This window comes from Pleurodeles waltl, chromosome 10 (genome assembly GCF_031143425.1).
Source record: "Pleurodeles waltl isolate 20211129_DDA chromosome 10, aPleWal1.hap1.20221129, whole genome shotgun sequence".
Lineage (NCBI taxonomy): Eukaryota > Metazoa > Chordata > Amphibia > Caudata > Salamandridae > Pleurodeles > Pleurodeles waltl.
Genome location: NC_090449.1, coordinates 780,017,591 through 780,035,342, shown reverse-complemented (window position 1 = coordinate 780,035,342; position 17,752 = coordinate 780,017,591). Strand labels below are relative to the sequence as shown.

Below are 17,752 nucleotides of genomic sequence, written 5' to 3'. Positions count from 1 at the left end.
GACCTAAACACGCCCTTAAATTTAGTATTTAAGGGCTACCCTGAACCCTAGAAAATCAGATTCCTGCAACTACAAGAAGAAGGACTGCCTAGCTGAAAAACCCCTGCAGAGGAAGACCAGAAGACGACAACTGCCTTGGCTCCAGAAACTCACCGGCCTGTCTCCTGCCTTCCAAAGATCCTGCTCCAGCGACGCCTTCCAAAGGGACCAGCGACCTCGACATCCTCTGAGGACTGCCCCTGCTTCGAAAAGACAAGAAACTCCCGAGGACAGCGGACCTGCTCCAAGAAAAGCTGCAACTTTGTTTCCAGCAGCTTTAAAGAACCCTGCAAGCTCCCCGCAAGAAGCGTGAGACTTGCAACACTGCACCCGGCGACCCCGACTCGGCTGGTGGCGATCCAACACCTCAGGAGGGACCCCAGGACTACTCTGATACTGTGAGTACCAAAACCTGTCCCCCCTGAGCCCCCACAGCGCCGCCTGCAGAGGGAATCCCGAGGCTTCCCCTGACCGCGACTCTTTTGAACCTAAAGTCCCGACACCTGGGAGAGACCCTGCACCCGCAGCCCCCAGGGCCTGAAGGACCGGACTTTCACTGGAGGAGTGACCCCCAGGAGTCCCTCTCCCTTGCCCAAGTGGAGGTTTCCCCGAGGAACCCCCCCCTTGCCTGCCTGCAGCGCTGAAGAGATCCCGAGATCTCTCATAGACTAACATTGCAAACCCGACGCTTGTTTCTACACTGCACCCGGCCGCCCCCGCGCCGCTGAGGGTGAAATTTCTGTGTGGATCTGTGTCCCCCCCGGTGCCCTACAAAACCCCCCTGGTCTGCCCTCCGAAGACGCGGGTACTTACCTGCAAGCAGACCGGAACCGGGGCACCCCCTTCTCTCCATTCTAGCCTATGTGTTTTGGGCACCACTTTGACCTCTGCACCTGACCGGCCCTGAGCTGCTGGTGTGGTGACTTTGGGGTTGCTCTGAACCCCCAACGGTGGGCTACCTTGGACCAAGAACTGAACCCTGTAAGTGTCTTACTTACCTGGTAAAACTAACAAAAACTTACCTCCCCCAGGAACTGTGAAAATTGCACTAAGTGTCCACTTTTAAAACAGCTATTTGTCAATAACTTGAAAAGTATACATGCAATTTTGATGAATTGAAGTTCCTAAAGTACTTACCTGCAATACCTTTCGAATGAGATATTACATGTAGAATTTGAACCTGTGGTTCTTAAAATAAACTAAGAAAAGATATTTTTCTATACAAAAACCTATTGGCTGGATTTGTCTCTGAGTGTGTGTACCTCATTTATTGTCTATGTGTATGTACAACAAATGCTTAACACTACTCCTTGGATAAGCCTACTGCTCGACCACACTACCACAAAATAGAGCATTAGTATTATCTATTTTTACCACTATTTTACCTCTAAGGGGAACCCTTGGACTCTGTGCATGCTATTCCTTACTTTGAAATAGCACATACAGAGCCAACTTCCTACACCCGGCATGCTTAATTTAATACAGGGGAATTCTAATTCTGGGTCCAAGAAGTGAAGAAATGAAATACAAATATATTTTATTGAGGTCAACTGAATCTAACCTACTTCAATGGGAGTTTGGAACACAACTAAATACCGTCCGATTTACAAAAAAAATCCAATCCGTTTTTTTTTAGCAAGAATGCAGAGGAGGTTAACACAGTGAGTGAAGAAGACAAATGCAATTACTGACCAATAAAAATATTTATTGCAATCTTGACAAAACAATACATGGAAGAATAAGCTGTTGATTACCTGTGATGTTTACATTAACATTAATTTTGTTACAGATAAATTACCTGCATTTCTCGTTGTGAGGTACATCATCTTTTTTTTTTTTTTGCTGGTTATTGTGCCACAAAACGGTCCTAACATTTAGAAAATAAAGAAAAACGTTTCATTCCTAATTCCAGAAACAACTGCCAGAATGTTCATTGTAGTGTAAGATATAGGGGCAAGTAGAGATAAAAGACCGTTACATCAGTGCTTAATTTGTGCTTATTGTTTCAGGTGCCGAGCACCGGCATTTATTTTTGAGGGCCGGTGCTTATTATTCTGCCTCAAGCATTTACTGCGAGCGAAAGACACATATGGGAAAGACGGTTCAAGAGAAAAATGAAACAGCGTCACAACGGTAGAAAGCAGAAAGCTGCAAGAATGAGTTGAAGGGGCAGGGAGTGGCTGTAAATGGATCGAAGAGGCCAGAGATGGCTTCAGGATTACGCTGCCTCAGTGTTCTGTGCTCGCACATTTAAATGCAGCAGCTGCATGTTTATGTGGAGGGCTTTGGGCACCGGCACATATTTATTTACAAATTAAGCACTGAGTTACATGCAAAAAAATAACTTAGACAAGTATTCGTGATGTAGGAAGAATAGGAACACATCATATACATCACATACACACAAACATAAGTTTCCAAATCCCAGTACAAACATTTTAGGCTATGGATAGTTGTAAACTAATGTAAGTGGTGAAGGGCTTAATACATAACATGCTAAGAAAAAAAAAAAAGACTGTGGGTTCCAAAAAAAAGGCAGGTCATATTTAGGACAAACAAACACTTATTACTTAGGAAACTTATACACATGCTGCATTGTTAAGTTAGCTGTGCTGAAACACACAAGAGGCCTAAGCCACATTAGAATGAGAGTTTTTCTTTAAAGCTGCACCAACTGTTGCTTTCAAAATCATCACTTAGCATTAACAGGGTAGAACAAAAGGGTGCATCCTGCCTTATATCATGGTGAGGGGAACTGTGTAAGGGTCAGATAAGCATTTGCACGAGGCACGGCTACTGTGAGCATCATGTAACATATTATCACTTGTTGTGCAGAAAAGACAGATGCAGAATGACGTCAATGTTATTTACCCACCCATGAGGTGACCAATAATCGTGCATGTGCTCTTGTCAAGAGGTACCCCTCCCCTATTATCTTATCTGTACTGCTTGTTCTTGCTTACATCAATGCTGGACTTGTCAGTATAGTTTTTTGTGGTTTTTACAGTATAAATACCATTGCTTGTGAACTAGAACTTTGAACTTCAGTCATGGCCTCTATGTTGAGACTGCCTGTTGTTCCCAGATAAAAATCGATTAAACCTATATTACTGTGTCAAATTGATCTGTCTTATTTTATCAACAGATTTCCCTCTAACATTCGCCATATATGGTACCAATATTATCATTCGTTCCCAACTAAGTTAAACACTTATTTAACCTTTTGCTTCGGTCTTACAGAATAACAACAACATTTCTTGCGTTTCACAACGCTGCATCAGCAGTAAAGAAACTCATATGAGCTAGACACTTGTAGCAAACTGTATCTTACCCTCTATTAGAAATACAATTCAAAGTAGTTTCGACGAAAGTCAAGCTTGTTGCAATGACAATTGCATTACGGTAAGTGTTAATGTTAGAGCTAGCTTTAACGAAGGAGGGCTTAAGCAATGATTAGCAAAACAAGTTAACTTGTCTGGCAAGAGGTAATGACGGTGTTTAAGAGGTTCAAATCACCATGATGGCAATTTGGTCCCAAACACTTCATAACGTACACCAACAGTGAATCAAGTCTCCTGCAGGATTACAACAGATTGGCAAAGTTCAGAAGCACATACAAAGTCAGATAGGCCTACAGTAATCTGTAAACTTTCTACAGATATTTTTTTTAATGTAAATGTAAATCCTGAAATGTATGCCACAGACCCGTTCAGGACTAGCAGGGCAAGAAACATGTCGACCTAATTTTAGAACCATAAAAGGTCATCACTACGTTCAAAGGGTATTATGTATATTTGTTTTAATGTTGGCATGCACAGTCCCTAGGAATATATCTCCAGTGATAGGGTTGTCCATAGCCAATTTGATATCACTTTCCCATCTACAATTCCGGAAATGTCACTGTCTTATGCAGTGGATAACAATAGACAAAGATCGCAAAAGATCTCCAGCAAAGAATTCTGCATGCAGCCCACCGGGTACTGCAGTGCTTACCAGCAAAGAGCAAGGGATCCAGTGGCATAACGAAACTGCACGTTTGATTTTGCGTACATCAAAGGAAGACATGTGCTGGACAGCATCCAGTGGCATAACGTCCAGAGCTGCAGATTTTGGGGCTGGGGGAACCAGGTCTGAGTCTCCGCGTCAGCTCAACATCCTGTGATTCTGGGCAAATCACTTAATCTCCCGGTGCCTACCAAAAATGAATGTGTCCTTGTGAAACGTAACTGGTGCTCATGTAAAGAACTCCAATACATTCTGGCGAGTTCGCGCCATACACAATTGCACCAAAAAACAAAACAAAAAAAAAAACGCACTTCCCTCCTCTTTGGTTGTAGTAGAATTTGTTCTCAATTTTGAACTGTTCTTCACAAGAACCTGTCAGAGATGCAGGGCCGACCAAGTGCTGGCCTGGATTGGAGGGCGCTGACCTCAGGGCAAGCGCTGTGTTTAGCAATGACTTAAAAAACTTGCCATTTAAAAGCACCTGCTGAAAAGTTCCTTGTGCGCCAGGCCTTCAGGAAGAAATTATAATTTCAAGATACCGCCCCATGAACTGGTGAGGCGGCGCTACCCTGACCCACAAGCGGAGCCCCTGGTGCCCCCGGCTGCATCGCGCACATACCTAGTGGCGCTGACCCGGAGCTGCGGCATCCGAGCCGCCTAGAAGACGGGATCCTCGAGACCCGCCTGAGCGGCGTGGGAGCCGCTAAAGGGGATCCCCATGCGGCGAGGCCCCTCCGGATCCCCGGGAGAGGTGAGCGGCGTGCGGGGTACCGGCGGCTAACTGAAGGGGCGTTGGCCGTGCCGGGGTCCGTGCGCTGAGACGGCGCGGCGCTCGCAGCGCCTTGAGAGGGGTTCCCCCGGGATTCCACCCGGACGGGAAGGAGAGACGCAGGAGGAATGCCGGCCCACGAGTAGGCGCTCGGTGCCCTGGTCCGGACCGCCTCGAGAGGGGGGTCCCCTGGGGCTTATCTGGTGGCTGGGGAACCAAAATAGGGGCATCCCCCGCGGCACAGCCTCCCCCCCACACACCCAGACGGAGTGGGTGGCGTGCCGGGAGCCCGCGGTGAACTGAGAGGGCCATTGAAACGCCGGGCCCAGCTGCTGAGACACCACAGTCCCCGAGACGCCTCGGGGAACGGGGAGGCAACCCCCAGGGTTCGCCGGGCGGTGAGAGAGAGGCGCAAGAAGAACGTCTCCCGCAGCGAGAACCCCTGGCCCCCCGCGTGAGGAGAGTAATGTGCTGTGAAATACGATGAACCAGATGAGTGGCAGCTGCGCAGGAGCCCGAGTAAAACAACCCTAAATGAAGACAAACGAACAGGCTCCAAAGTGAGAGGAACCTGGAATCCTGGTCCGCCTTATGGGGCCCAGAATAAATGGGGCCTGCTGCAAAATCCTCTGAGGTGGGAACGAGCCGAGCAAACAATAGCAAAATCCTTTGAACCCTCCACTGGCCCACGCAGTTGCAACTCAATCAATATATACCCACCACCACTGACCGGAGACCAGGTGCCCGAGCCGGAGTGGCAGCGGACCCGCCACCGGGACATCGTGCCCCCGAATCCACGACCCCGGCGACCCTGAGCGGGTGGCTATTCAACGAAACCCCGGGCGCGCTGGGGTGGCCCCCGGGGTTCTCCCCATCAAGCGGAGGACCCGGTCCCCTCCGAGGAGGGACGGACCGGCGGCCAGCGCGACTGCATAAACCTACCCATCGCGAGAAAACTTTGCCGACGGTTGACTGCTCTGACACATGTGCCGGACAACTGACCTCCGTCCCCCGTCTCAAGAAGGGGAAAGACAAGGCAAACAAACAACCCCCGGTCTCCCAGCAAAAGATCTACTAGTTCACGACACCGGCGGGTCCCCGGGGGGGAGGAGACGCGGCCGGTGGAGGTCCCGCTATGGACGGAGTGAATGCCATCCTCCAGGCAATCCAATCATCGCAAGCAGCCGTAGAGACCAAAATCGGGGAAGTGCGAGAGGACATGGGTCTTATTCGACAAGATCTCAGAAATGCAGTGAGTCGCATCACCGACGTAGAAGCCCGCGTCTCCCAGACTGAAGATGAGCTATCCGATCTTAAAACTAAAGTGGCCCAGCTACAACCCGAACCAGCGAGTTGCACCGCCGTGCAGAAGATGCCGAAAACCGATCAAGGCGTAACAACCTGCGCTTTGTCGGATTCCCCGAGGGCGTGGAAGAAGACAAGGCCTCCGAATTTCTGGAGCAGTGGATCAAGTCCTGGATGCCAGATCAAACCCTCTCGGCCTGGTTCGCAGTCGAGCGTGCCCACAGGGCCCTCGCCCCACGCCCCCTTCCGGGTGGCCCTAAAAGCCCGATGATTGCACGCTTCTTTAAATTCAAAGACCGAGACAATATCCTTAAAGAAGCCAGGCGCACCGAGGACCTCCAATGGGAGAACCACAAGATCTTAATCTTCCCAGACTACACCCGTGAAGTCCAGACCCGCCGCCAATCGTACGAGCACGTAAAGCAAAAGCTCAGAGCTCTCATATATGCTCCTCTTCCCCGCAAGACTTAAAGTACTCATGACTGGGAAAGCGTACTTCTTCGAGTCTCCTGAGAATGCATGGGATTGGCTAACAGAGGAGGGCGTCGGAGCCCAGAGGGGACCCATGAAACCAACTGGAGGGGCCCCTCGCGAGGGCCCCCCCCGGTGGAGGGACCCCGGGGGAGCCGGAGGCGCACCAGATCCCGTAGAGGAAGGCAGAGGGACTCCGGTGTCCCCCCCCCAACGACGAGGCGGCTCGGGACCCCGATAAACAGACTGAGGAAGTCCCTGTCGGGCCCTCGATGCCCCGGGACACAACATAAGCCGCGGACGACATCCGCTTGAGCCAATCCCCGGTGCTTGGGTAGCTTGAACCGGTGGGCTCCCACTGAGTCACACCTGAAGGAATTGGGACCCGGGTTCGCACCCGCAGACTCCGGAGGAGATACCGCAGGTGGCGTTATTACTCCTCAGCGCACACTGCGCAAAGCTTGAATCAGACCCGCTAATTGCAATTGATCCTACTAAATGGAGGGGTCCATCACTCCACCCCAACGACAGTCCATCTGGCTGTTAAGTTTTGGTTGAGAAGTTGGGCGACAGATGCTTCCAGGGAGGGAGTATGGGGTGGGAGGTGGTTGGGGGGCAAAGGGTTTAAAACGGGTTTAGATAGTAGAACGTTTATCGTTTTTTTTTTTCTCATTATTTTAATACTTCAATGTTATGTTTGAGATGGTCGTCCCAGGGTCCACAAACAGGCAACCAAAACTACACAATACCCACACAGTCCACGCCCGACCCCCACTGACCCACATTATCTCATGAAACGTAAATGGCCTACTTGATAAGATCAAGAGATCCGCAGTATTCAATACCCTCCGCAGATACTCCCCCTCAGTGGTCCTATTACAAGAAACCCATCTCCTGGGGACTAAATGCCCCATGCTCGCACAAGGAGGATATGACAGGGTTTACCACGCGGGCTTCTCCAGAGGATCCAGGGGGATGGCCATTCTGCTCCATCGATCACTACCTATGGTGGTTACAGCCACACAATCCGACCCCCAGGGCAGATTTGTAGTAGTTAAGGGGACCCTCCATGGGTCACCACTAAACCTTGTATGTGTGTACGGACCCCCGGCGGGACTAGACGCATTCTTACTCTCGCTTCGCCATGTGGCAGCGGGTCTCCCCCAGGGTACCACCCTGCTGGGAGGGGACTTCAATGCTGTCCTCAACCCCAGCTTGGACGTATCCGGTGAAATCTCCACCAATAGATCCGCCCGGGCCGCGAGTCTTAGCAGCTGGGGAGAAAGCCTTGGCATGTGCGAGGTATGGAGAACCTGGCATCACAGGGAACGCCGGTACACGCACACCTCGGCTGCCCACTCGACACAATCCAGAATTGACCTCATATTCATGCCTGCTCTTGACATCAATAACGTCACGGGTGCGGAGCTGCTGCCCCGCGGGGTCTCAGACCACGCGCCAGTGCGCGTCTGGTTGGGCGGCACAGACCCCACCAGACACCCGATATGGCGCCTGAACGCATGGAACTTACAGGACAATGACTATACCCAAGAAATTAAGAACCACCTTACCCAATATTTCGAACTGAATCTGGGATCGGTCCAATCCCCGGGCACCCTATGGGCCGCATGCAAGGCCACTCTTAGAGGACAAGCCAAATATCTCCTCCGCTCACGCGAACGTGCCAGAGACTCACAACTGTCCAAGTTGGAGACCAAAGCACTAATCCTAGAGCGCCAACAAATGACCTCAGCGTCAGCCTCTGTTCTGAGACAGCTCACTAGGGTTAGAGAAGAAATTAAGCACATAGCACTGGAGTCAGCAAAGCATATTTGGAGGGCCTCAGCAGCGCGAATATATGGCTGGGGGGACAAAAACGGGAAACTCCTGCACTGGCTGGCCACCCGCCCTCTAGCCAACAGGGTCATACCTGAAATCATGGAGGACTCCGGTTCCCTTTCCAAAACTCCTATAGAAATTGCGCAAAGGTTCACCTCCTATTACACGCGCTTATACGCAAAACACCCCCGACCCACTGCCGAGAAAGAGTCCCCCCTTTTAAACGACATCACTCTTCCCAGTGTTCCTCTGGCGATAAGGGATAGACTAGATGAACCTATTGACCTTGCGGAGGTCACAAGCGCGATCACCAGCTTGGCGCCGGGCAAGACCCCCGGGCCAGACGGATTCCCTGCGGAGCTGTATAAAAGGTGCAGCGACATTCTGGGCCCCCACCTGCTCAGCATGCACGAAGAAGCCGAAAAACAGGGCTGCTTCCCCAATGAGATTGACCAAGCCACAATTGTGGTGATCCCTAAGACCCAACCCCCATCACGACACTGCTCGGCATATCGGCCTATCTCACTTCTGAATACAGAGATCAAAGTGCTGTCTTCGATCCTAGCTTCTAGACTAAGGGAGGTGATACCCACCCTGGTGCACCCCGACCAGTGCGGCTTTATGCCTACCCGCAGTACCAGACACTGCATCAGGCGACTACACTTAGCTTTGGCACATCACACGACCTTGGCGATATTGCTGCGAAATGACCCCCTGATTGAGGGTTGGCCCTGGCCCAACTGCCCAGAGGACCGAGTGGCGCTATACGCGGACGACGTTCTACTGTACATTTCCAACCCGGCCAGAAGTGGTCTCCGTGTCCTACAACTTCTAAGCCTCTTCGCGGAAGCCTCACGACTGATCCTAAATCCTAATAAATCCTTACTGGTCCCTTTACACCGCTCCCGGGACTGTGTAGACTGGCAGCAGAGCATCCCAGTGCGAAGGAACAGCTTTAAATACCTGGGAATATACATCTCACTACTACCCGAGCTGACTTGGGAGCTCAATATCACACCACTAACTAGAAGAATTAAAACTGACCTACAGCGCTGGAGGGCTCTCCCCTTAAATCTGCTTGGCAGAATAGCTCTCTACAAAATGATGATCCTCCCCAGACTCCTATATTCATTGCAAAACTTCCCACATCCCATCCCCAAGAAATGGTTTGATGAGATGGATTCACTGGCGCGTCAATTTATGTGGAACGACACCCGTCCGCGACTCGCGCTTAAAACCTGTCAAAGAGACATTTACGACAGGGGGCTGGGCATTTCCAACATCCATTATTATCTCCACGCGATGCATCTGGTCGTGATCAATGACTGGGTGGGGGGCGGGTAGTCAGACCCGGTGTATCGGCTGGAACTCCGGTCGCTGGGCTACCCGCGGATCTTCGATATCCTGTACGGGGGCCCGATCTCGCGGGATATCCCAGACGTGACCAAAGTGACTTTACTGGGTTGGCGGGTGGCCCAGAGACTGTCAGGGTGGTGGGGACGCCTTACCCAGCAGACCCTGCTGTGGCAGGCGAGGCACCTAAGGTAGGTGGCGAATCTGGAGGGCTTTCAGAAGTGGGATAACATAGGCATCTCTACTCTGGGTGACGTATGGGAGGGGTCACATATGCGATCATTCGAAGACCTCCAAAAACTCTTCTCCTTAAACAGAACGCAATTTCATAAATATCTCCAGCTCCGCCACGCCCTTCTAGTACACGTACAAACTGGGGACAACATATCCGAACATAGCCCCATGGAGGCGAAGGCACTGATGGGGAATCTGGGTAGGGGAGGTGTTTCCCAGATATACCGTGCTTTGATCGCCAATACCACCTGCCCCCTAGAGGGGCCCCGTCAGAGATGGGAGGGATGGGTGGGCCCCATGGATGAGATGGACTGGAGTGAAGCACTGATGGCCCCCCGTACCCTGACAATGGTCACCCACTTCCGGTTAATTCAGACCTTTTACCTCCATACAGCCTACCTCACACCAGCCAAACTGCGCCGGGCGGGCCTCCAGTCCTCAGCGGAGTGCCCGCGATGCATGAACCCCGCAGCCGATTTTTTTCACATGGTATGGACATGCCCAACTATATCGGCCTACTGGGGAGCGATCGCACACAAGATCTCAGGAGTCCTACAGGAGAACATAGAAAGGGAACCACTACCTCTCTTATTGGGGATTATGGGAGACACTGGGCTGAGAAGATCAGATCGAGCATTTCTTGGGATGGCATGCCTGGTAGCTAAGAGGGACATAATGGCGGACTGGAAAGCCAGATGTGCCCCAACACTTACTAAATGGAGACGGGGGTTGGACTGGTGTGCACACCGGGAAAAACTGGTATACGAGGCCAGAGGATGTCCAAATAAATATGATAGGGTATGGGGGAAGTGGGAGGCCGCAGCAACCACTTAGGCGATGTGTGACTCTTATTTACATTGTGGTGCCTGGGAACCAGGACTTGAGACCGACTACTGTTAGGCGCCATGTTGGCACCTTGTTAATAAGTGAATGTTTCTTGACCTTTTTCCTTCTGCAAAATCAATAAAATATCTTTATAAAAAAAAAAAAAATTCAAGATACCTCTTGTGATTAATGTTCGTGCTAGAGAAGAGAGAGATCGGAGTTTAGTCCTGTGGCAGTTTTGACTCGTTATAAAGTAGCGCAGAGGGTTAATATGTCTGCTGCAAAGAAATGAATTATATTTTATGTGGATAGCTGAGTGTATTGGTAAAGCCAGCCTTTACAAGGGCTTTAAAACAAATGAATGTATGTGAAAGGGGGGTTATGGAGAGATGAGGGGCACATTTGCCAGGTGGTAGTGAGGAAATCTGGGTAATTGGTAATGGGGTGGAGGACGCCAAAAAAAGATTGTCGCATAGGGCACCACTGGCGCTAAAGCCGGCCCCGCAGAGATGCATAATTAGCAGTTTACCTAGTAATAAGCAAAATAAAACAACAGCAACCACGAAAATCTGTAAACTCCACGTCTTGTTTTCATTCTAGTGTGACAATTAGGATATATGAAAAATGTTTGCTCGAATTAGAAAAAAACATGACCACCACTTCCCACTGAACATGTACCACCATGATAATTCACAATCTATTATCAGACCCCACTTAAGTGGAGAAAAAAACATGCAGGTCACCATGCTGCAGGGAAATAAGTAATTTTAAAAACATGCTTGTCCTCAGTTTGGCTTGTTTACCAAATCGAAAAGCGGTAGTGCGAACCATAAATATAAGCAGTGGGCACATTTTATTTCCAGGAAACGGGAGAAAGAAGAATCCAGGGATGCTGACCAAGCAGTAGCAGCCTGCACAAAACTAAAATCAACTGGGACCAAAACCATAACCGTTGCAGCCAGCTTAGTACGAGCGGCTAGCTAAAATAAAACTTCTGCTGGCTGCATAAAATTATTTTCCTTTTAATACCACACAATTCTCAAAAGAAAAAGGGAACTAGAATGTAACCATAAAGTAAAATCCAAACTCACGGACACGTAGGCAAATAGTCAAACTAGTAAAACGTGAAACATTCTACAAAATACATTTTTATTTAGCGAGCAGTACAATATAAACGTTCTCACTCACAAAATAAACATTTTGCGAGTGAAAACAAGAAGTCATCAGTTACAACCACAAAATACTGAGTGAGTTTATGTGTTACAAGTACCACAAAGCTCCTTTTGATCTTGGGGAGAATAACCTACTTATCACGGATAGGTGGGAAACTAGAGGCTCTAGGACAGAAGGCTAATGCGTAATGGCGTGGGTGACGCCCTGGCCTCCCTGCATTTTGGGTTGCATTGAAGATGGAGTGCACAGTTTTAATTCTACGTTCAGCAGGTCGCATCTAACCCTCAACGACCTTTGGCTAGAATAGGCCCAGACAGATGAGGACAAACTTAATTCATTGTTATCCAGATCTTCTCGCTCTATGGTGCTACCCGAGGCTGCCGACTGAAATCTACCACAACTTGACGGGATAACAGAAGGGCAATAACAGACGCAAAAGAAGCTTACTTACTCATCAACTGCATTCACTAGCTGTGGCTACACAAATGTCCCGGCCAGCCAGTTCAGTCCTGGTCCCTGTAAATGAACCAAAACCACTGCCAAACATATCTGAGCATAGCAGCACCATGCTAGCATGGTTAGGGGGCAGCCAGAGGTTGAATATTTTTATGGTACAACTGGGTGGAGAGTGTCTGTAACTGGGACAGAGTAGTGTGTTAACATGGGCGAAGTGAAATATGAAAACTTAGAAAGTGAAAGTTACTGGCTTTGTGAACCATTGTAATTAAGTAATAGCATGCGACTCAGTGATGCAGGGGACAGTACCGAGGTAAAATAAAAGTTGTAAAGGGAGAAAACTTCGCCAAAGTGATAAGTACATTTTAAAATGCCTTATTCCTGTAGTATATATGTACGTATGAATGGAATGTATGTGTAACTAAGTGTTAGGAAAGCTTAAAAAATGTACTAACCTAGGTTACACGTGTCTTTGTGAAATATTGCAAAGGGCATAATTCCTATGAGATAGTTCAACTATTGACTCATCTGAAACCTTTCAAATAACCCTGTATGTCTGCCTTCCAGATTTCACACTACTAGATGTGACTTATGCCAAGTGGTGCCACATAGGAAGTTAAAGGTTTGACAGGGTTACTGGCCAGGGAGCTAACCCAGGCGGCTCTTATAAGGAATAAACTGCCATGAGGTCTCATTCCAACACAGTATGGGTGAAGAATTCCTCTCTACCTTAGCATTGAGCGGCATGAGCAAACCACCCACACAATTCCAGATGATGTCCTAAAGGGAGCACTATCTGCTGTAATAACAGCTGTAGCGGATAGCGCTGCTTCGGCACACAGGTCTTACATTCCAAGGCGGCAAGACCGTTACGCTGCGGGCAGGTTTCCAACCCGCGGCGTCCCATTCTTGGACCACGGCGAGGACCGCGATCTGTTTTCCGGGCCGTCAGACTGCTGCAGGCCGCAGTATCTTTTCTTCCTAGCTGCGAGGTTGGGCGGTCCTGGGGCAGGCCGCGGACCTTGCTGCGGTTAATTCTCAAGTTATTGTTGCGTCGCGAGTGTTTCTTAAACCACACTCCACAAGAGCTACATAAAAGAGGCAGTATAAAAAAATGAAATCCCATTAGGACCCCCCTCTGTTCTCAAGAGTGAGAATGCTCTTGGAGAAACTGTGTTGTTTGTTTGTAGACTCCTGGGGGAGAATGAAATGATTTAATTATCTATAATCAATAGTTCTGCAGTTGACGTCTCTTCTAGATTCACACAATATGCATTATTCCACCATCTAGTGATTAAATCCAGAATGGTCTTTAATGTTCGCCATTTAGTGTCAACCACAGGCATAGTGTATTCCCTGTGAGGTTGAGCATAAGCACACAATGCCCTGTTTCTAGATTACTTTTCTGTGTCTATTTTTGCACCACTGGATTAAGAACGGTTTATTGTAAATTCCTATTTGATTTTTTTCAAATTAAATAGTATGCACTAACCCTCTTTAAAAGGTAGGAGGGAGAATTGTGTGGAAATCGAAGTTTTAAGCCTCAATTAATTTTTTTTATAGGTAACAAGTTTGCACTGTAGTGCATGGTTGCACACATTTTTTATAGGTAACCTAGTAATTTGCACTGTAAATCATTTCTCTAATTCACATGCTGTGGAACATTTATGTAGCATTATCTCTCCCTAGGGAAGAGGATTTTAAGGTTGATAAATAAGAAACAAATATTGCAAAAGTTTGCCACATCTAGGCCTTGCGGTCAGCATCGTCTTGTGAATGCATGAACTGCTATCCATGTTCAAGCTACACGTCAGTGAGTGATTGTAGGAAAAGTAAAATATTATGCAGTGATGTTGATTAGGCCTCACCATGTAATACTCTTAAAATGACCTGAAGGTGGTACTAGAGGAACATGTTAATCATTTCAGACTACCAACATGGAAGATAAGTAATTGACACAACTTGAAAGAAATCAAACACCAAGTTGTAAAACTAAAGCAGATTTTTATATTATTTAAATAACAAAACAAAGTAAGTCAGATACGTATAACAAGAGTTATGGAATTTCAAGTGAAAAACAATTCAATACAGCTCAAGCTGTCAAACTTTTACCATTGGAGTCAATGGGAAAAATCACTAGTGACACATGGCCACCTGCAGGGTGAGTTCAGAGGAACCCAGTTGGAGTTAAGGCTGTGCAGTCCCAAGACCAAGCTACCACAGTAAAAACAATTTTACCTGGCTCGTCGGGCCTGGGCGCAGAGGTGTCCTGGCTGTCCTTGGTTCTAAACGTGGGAGCGGCAGGTTCTGAAAAATGGTACTTGTGACACGATGTCACTTGTAGGCCGAGTTCGTAGAAGCCCACTGGGGGTTAAGCGTGTGTGGGCCCCTGGACCAAGAGTCCCAAGGCAGAACAATTCCACCTGGCTCGGGTGTCTCAGGTGCAGAGGTGTGCTTGGCTACCCCTAGTGCTGAATAGGAGCTGTGGTTGCTGGCTTTACCACTGTGACGGTGAAGGCGAGAAAACAGATACAAAAATGTGACAACTGAGCCACTGGTGACGTCGGATGCAGGTGTGGTGTGCCCTTGAGTTGTGTCAAGTAAAGATGATAATGACCAGACTGCCCACCAAAAAGCCTTAGCAGAAGTAAGGTGAAAGAGAAGCTATCTGTGCTTCCAGAAGTCCTGGGAAAAACAATAGCCAGCTGTAACTTGGTGGAGAGCTGGACTACACTTCCAACAATGCACTACACCACCTGCTCTTGGGCAATACCTCGGAGGGCCTGAAGGTGAGTGCTTCTTCGGTTATTGCAGGTGCTTTTTACCTGTAGTGGGCAGGGGACTAGTGCCACTAGTCCAAGGGAGTCTGGGCTTGCCTTTGGCTCATAAAAGATTCCCTCTTTCTACTTACAAGTTACTTACCTTCAGCACAGGTTACTTACCTTCAGCACAAGTTACTTATCTTCACTAACGCCTTATCAGGTAGAGACTATTTCTAGGTGGTAGAGGGGAAGGATGGGTGGGTTGGTAAGGAATCCGCAGTAATATATAGGGGGTCATTACAACCCTGGCGGACGGTGTTAAAGCGGCGGTCTTTTTTTGAGGATTATGACCATGGTGGTTACAGCCATGGTCATCCGCCGCTTCTCCGTTCCGCCCGCCAGGGCGGAGACGACCGCTGGGCTGGAAACCTGGGTCTCCAGCAGGGCGGCAGTGACAATACCGCCGCCGGTATTTTGACCCGGCTTACCGCCGTGGATTTCCAGCAGTAGGAAACGCCATAAAATCCATGGAGGTAAGCACTATCAGTGCCAGGGAATTTCTTCCCTGGCACTGATAGGGGTCTCCCCCACCCCAACTCCCTCCCCAACACCCCCCACCACTCCTGCCACCCCTCAAAGGTGGCAGGACCCCCGCCCCCAACATTACCTTACACATACACACCCGACACGCACGCAGGCACCACCAACACACATACACGCACACACACCGACATACATGCCTACATCCACACACACAGTCAGACACGCACACCCACATTCAAACATACATACACACATCCATACAGACATACTTACAGACATACACGCACTCATTCCCAAAACACCCAACACCCCCGCAAGCTTACACGCACTCACACACCCCCTCTACATACACCCACGCACCTCCCCATGCACCCACACAACACACCCCCTCCCCTAACGGACGATCGACTTACCTGTTCCGTCGATCCTCCGGGAGGGGACGGGAGCCATGGGGGCAGCTCCGCCGACACCACACCGCCAACAGAACACCGCCACGGCGAATCACAGGACGTGATTCGCTGGGCGGTGTTCTGTTGGCGTGGTGGTGGAGCAACCTCCACTTACCGGCCGCCATCACTATGGCTGTTGGCGGCTCTCCGTCGGAAAAACGACGTAGAGCTGCCAACAGTCATAATACGCCGAGCGGAAAACCGCCACCACTGGCGGTCTTCAGCACGGCGGTTGTAATGACCCCCATAGTCTCTACCCGATAATGCATTACCAAAGGTAAGTAACTTGTCCATCTGATATTAGACTTCTAGCTGAAGATCCCTTACCTTTGAATAGCCACCAAAGCAATACCATCCCTGCAGGAGGGTCTGTGAACCACTTTTCAAACAGGAAAGTCCTGCAGGATCGAAAGGGCAAAGTGCCCGTCCCAACAGACTTGACTGTCCAGGCAGTAGTGTTTAGTAAACGTGGGCAGAGATATCCAAGTTATCTCTTGGAGAAATATTCAGGACCGAAAATCCTCGTGCTAACGCAGAAGTTGCATCTTTAGCTCAGGTAGAATGAGCGTGCAAAACCTCAAGGGGTTACTTTTTGTCTAGTTCGTATCAGTTCTTAATGCAGAGTACAAACCATCTGGAGATAGTCAGCTTCGGCACTGCCCAACCTTTACTCACACCCACGTACTGTAAAAAAATTGGTCATCTACCCTGAACTAATTTGTACAATCAATACAGAACGCAAATGCTCATTTTGGGTCCCAGCAGTGGAGTCTCTCCTCTTAGAGGGATGTGGGGATGCGTAAAAAGTCAGCAGGGTGATGGATTGGCCTACATGAAAGGGCGTGACCACTTTTGGCAGAAAAAAGGCTCTAGTGCAAAGCACCACTTTGTCAGGATAGATGGAAATGTAGGGAGGGTTAGACAATAAGGCCTGCATCTCACTCATTCTGCGGGCAGATGCAGTTGCCACAGGAAGGCTGTTTTCAATGTGAGAAGCTGGAGAGGACAATTGTGGAGAGGCTCCAAAACAGCATACATCAAAATAATCTGACCCAAATTCAGATCCCATTGGGGCACAATGAATGGGGTGGAGAAAAGAGATGTGTAACCTACGTACAATAGGAGACTTAAACGAAAAGGGATGATCAGGCAACCACGAATAAGCAGAAATAGCAGAAAAATATCCCCTGAGAGTGCCCAGCTGGGCAAGGGAAAGGGAAAGAATGAACAGGACCTCAGAAAGAGGTGCAGAAAGGGGGTCAACGAACTTGTGTGTGCACCATGCCACAAAATTCTTCCAGTATCAGGCATATACCTTTTTTGTAGAAGGCATCTGGCTGCCAAGATTACGCTACAGTCTTCAGGAGGAAGGACAAAAGTTGTCAACTGCTGCCGCTCAATCTCCACGCAAGAAGGCAGAGAGTGCACAGGTTTGGGTGAAGAACGTCCCCTGCTGCTGCAACAGAAGATCCTCCCGAAGGAGCAGTCTGATCAGAGGACCTATGGACATGCTCACCAGGTTGGGATAT

The 17,752-nt window shown here is 49.0% G+C and overlaps 1 protein-coding gene across 7 annotated transcripts in view; it reads right to left on the bottom strand.

The window, feature by feature from the left end:
- Positions 1–17,752, bottom strand: part of PALS2 (protein associated with LIN7 2, MAGUK p55 family member) — a 704,871-nt gene that overhangs the window by 198,774 nt on the left and 488,345 nt on the right. For all 7 annotated transcript variants that reach the window (XM_069211397.1, XM_069211395.1, XM_069211396.1 and 4 more), the window contains one exon: positions 1,838–1,906. In XM_069211397.1, coding sequence (XP_069067498.1) covers positions 1,838–1,906 — 69 coding nt within the window. The remainder of the gene's footprint in view (positions 1–1,837; positions 1,907–17,752) is intronic.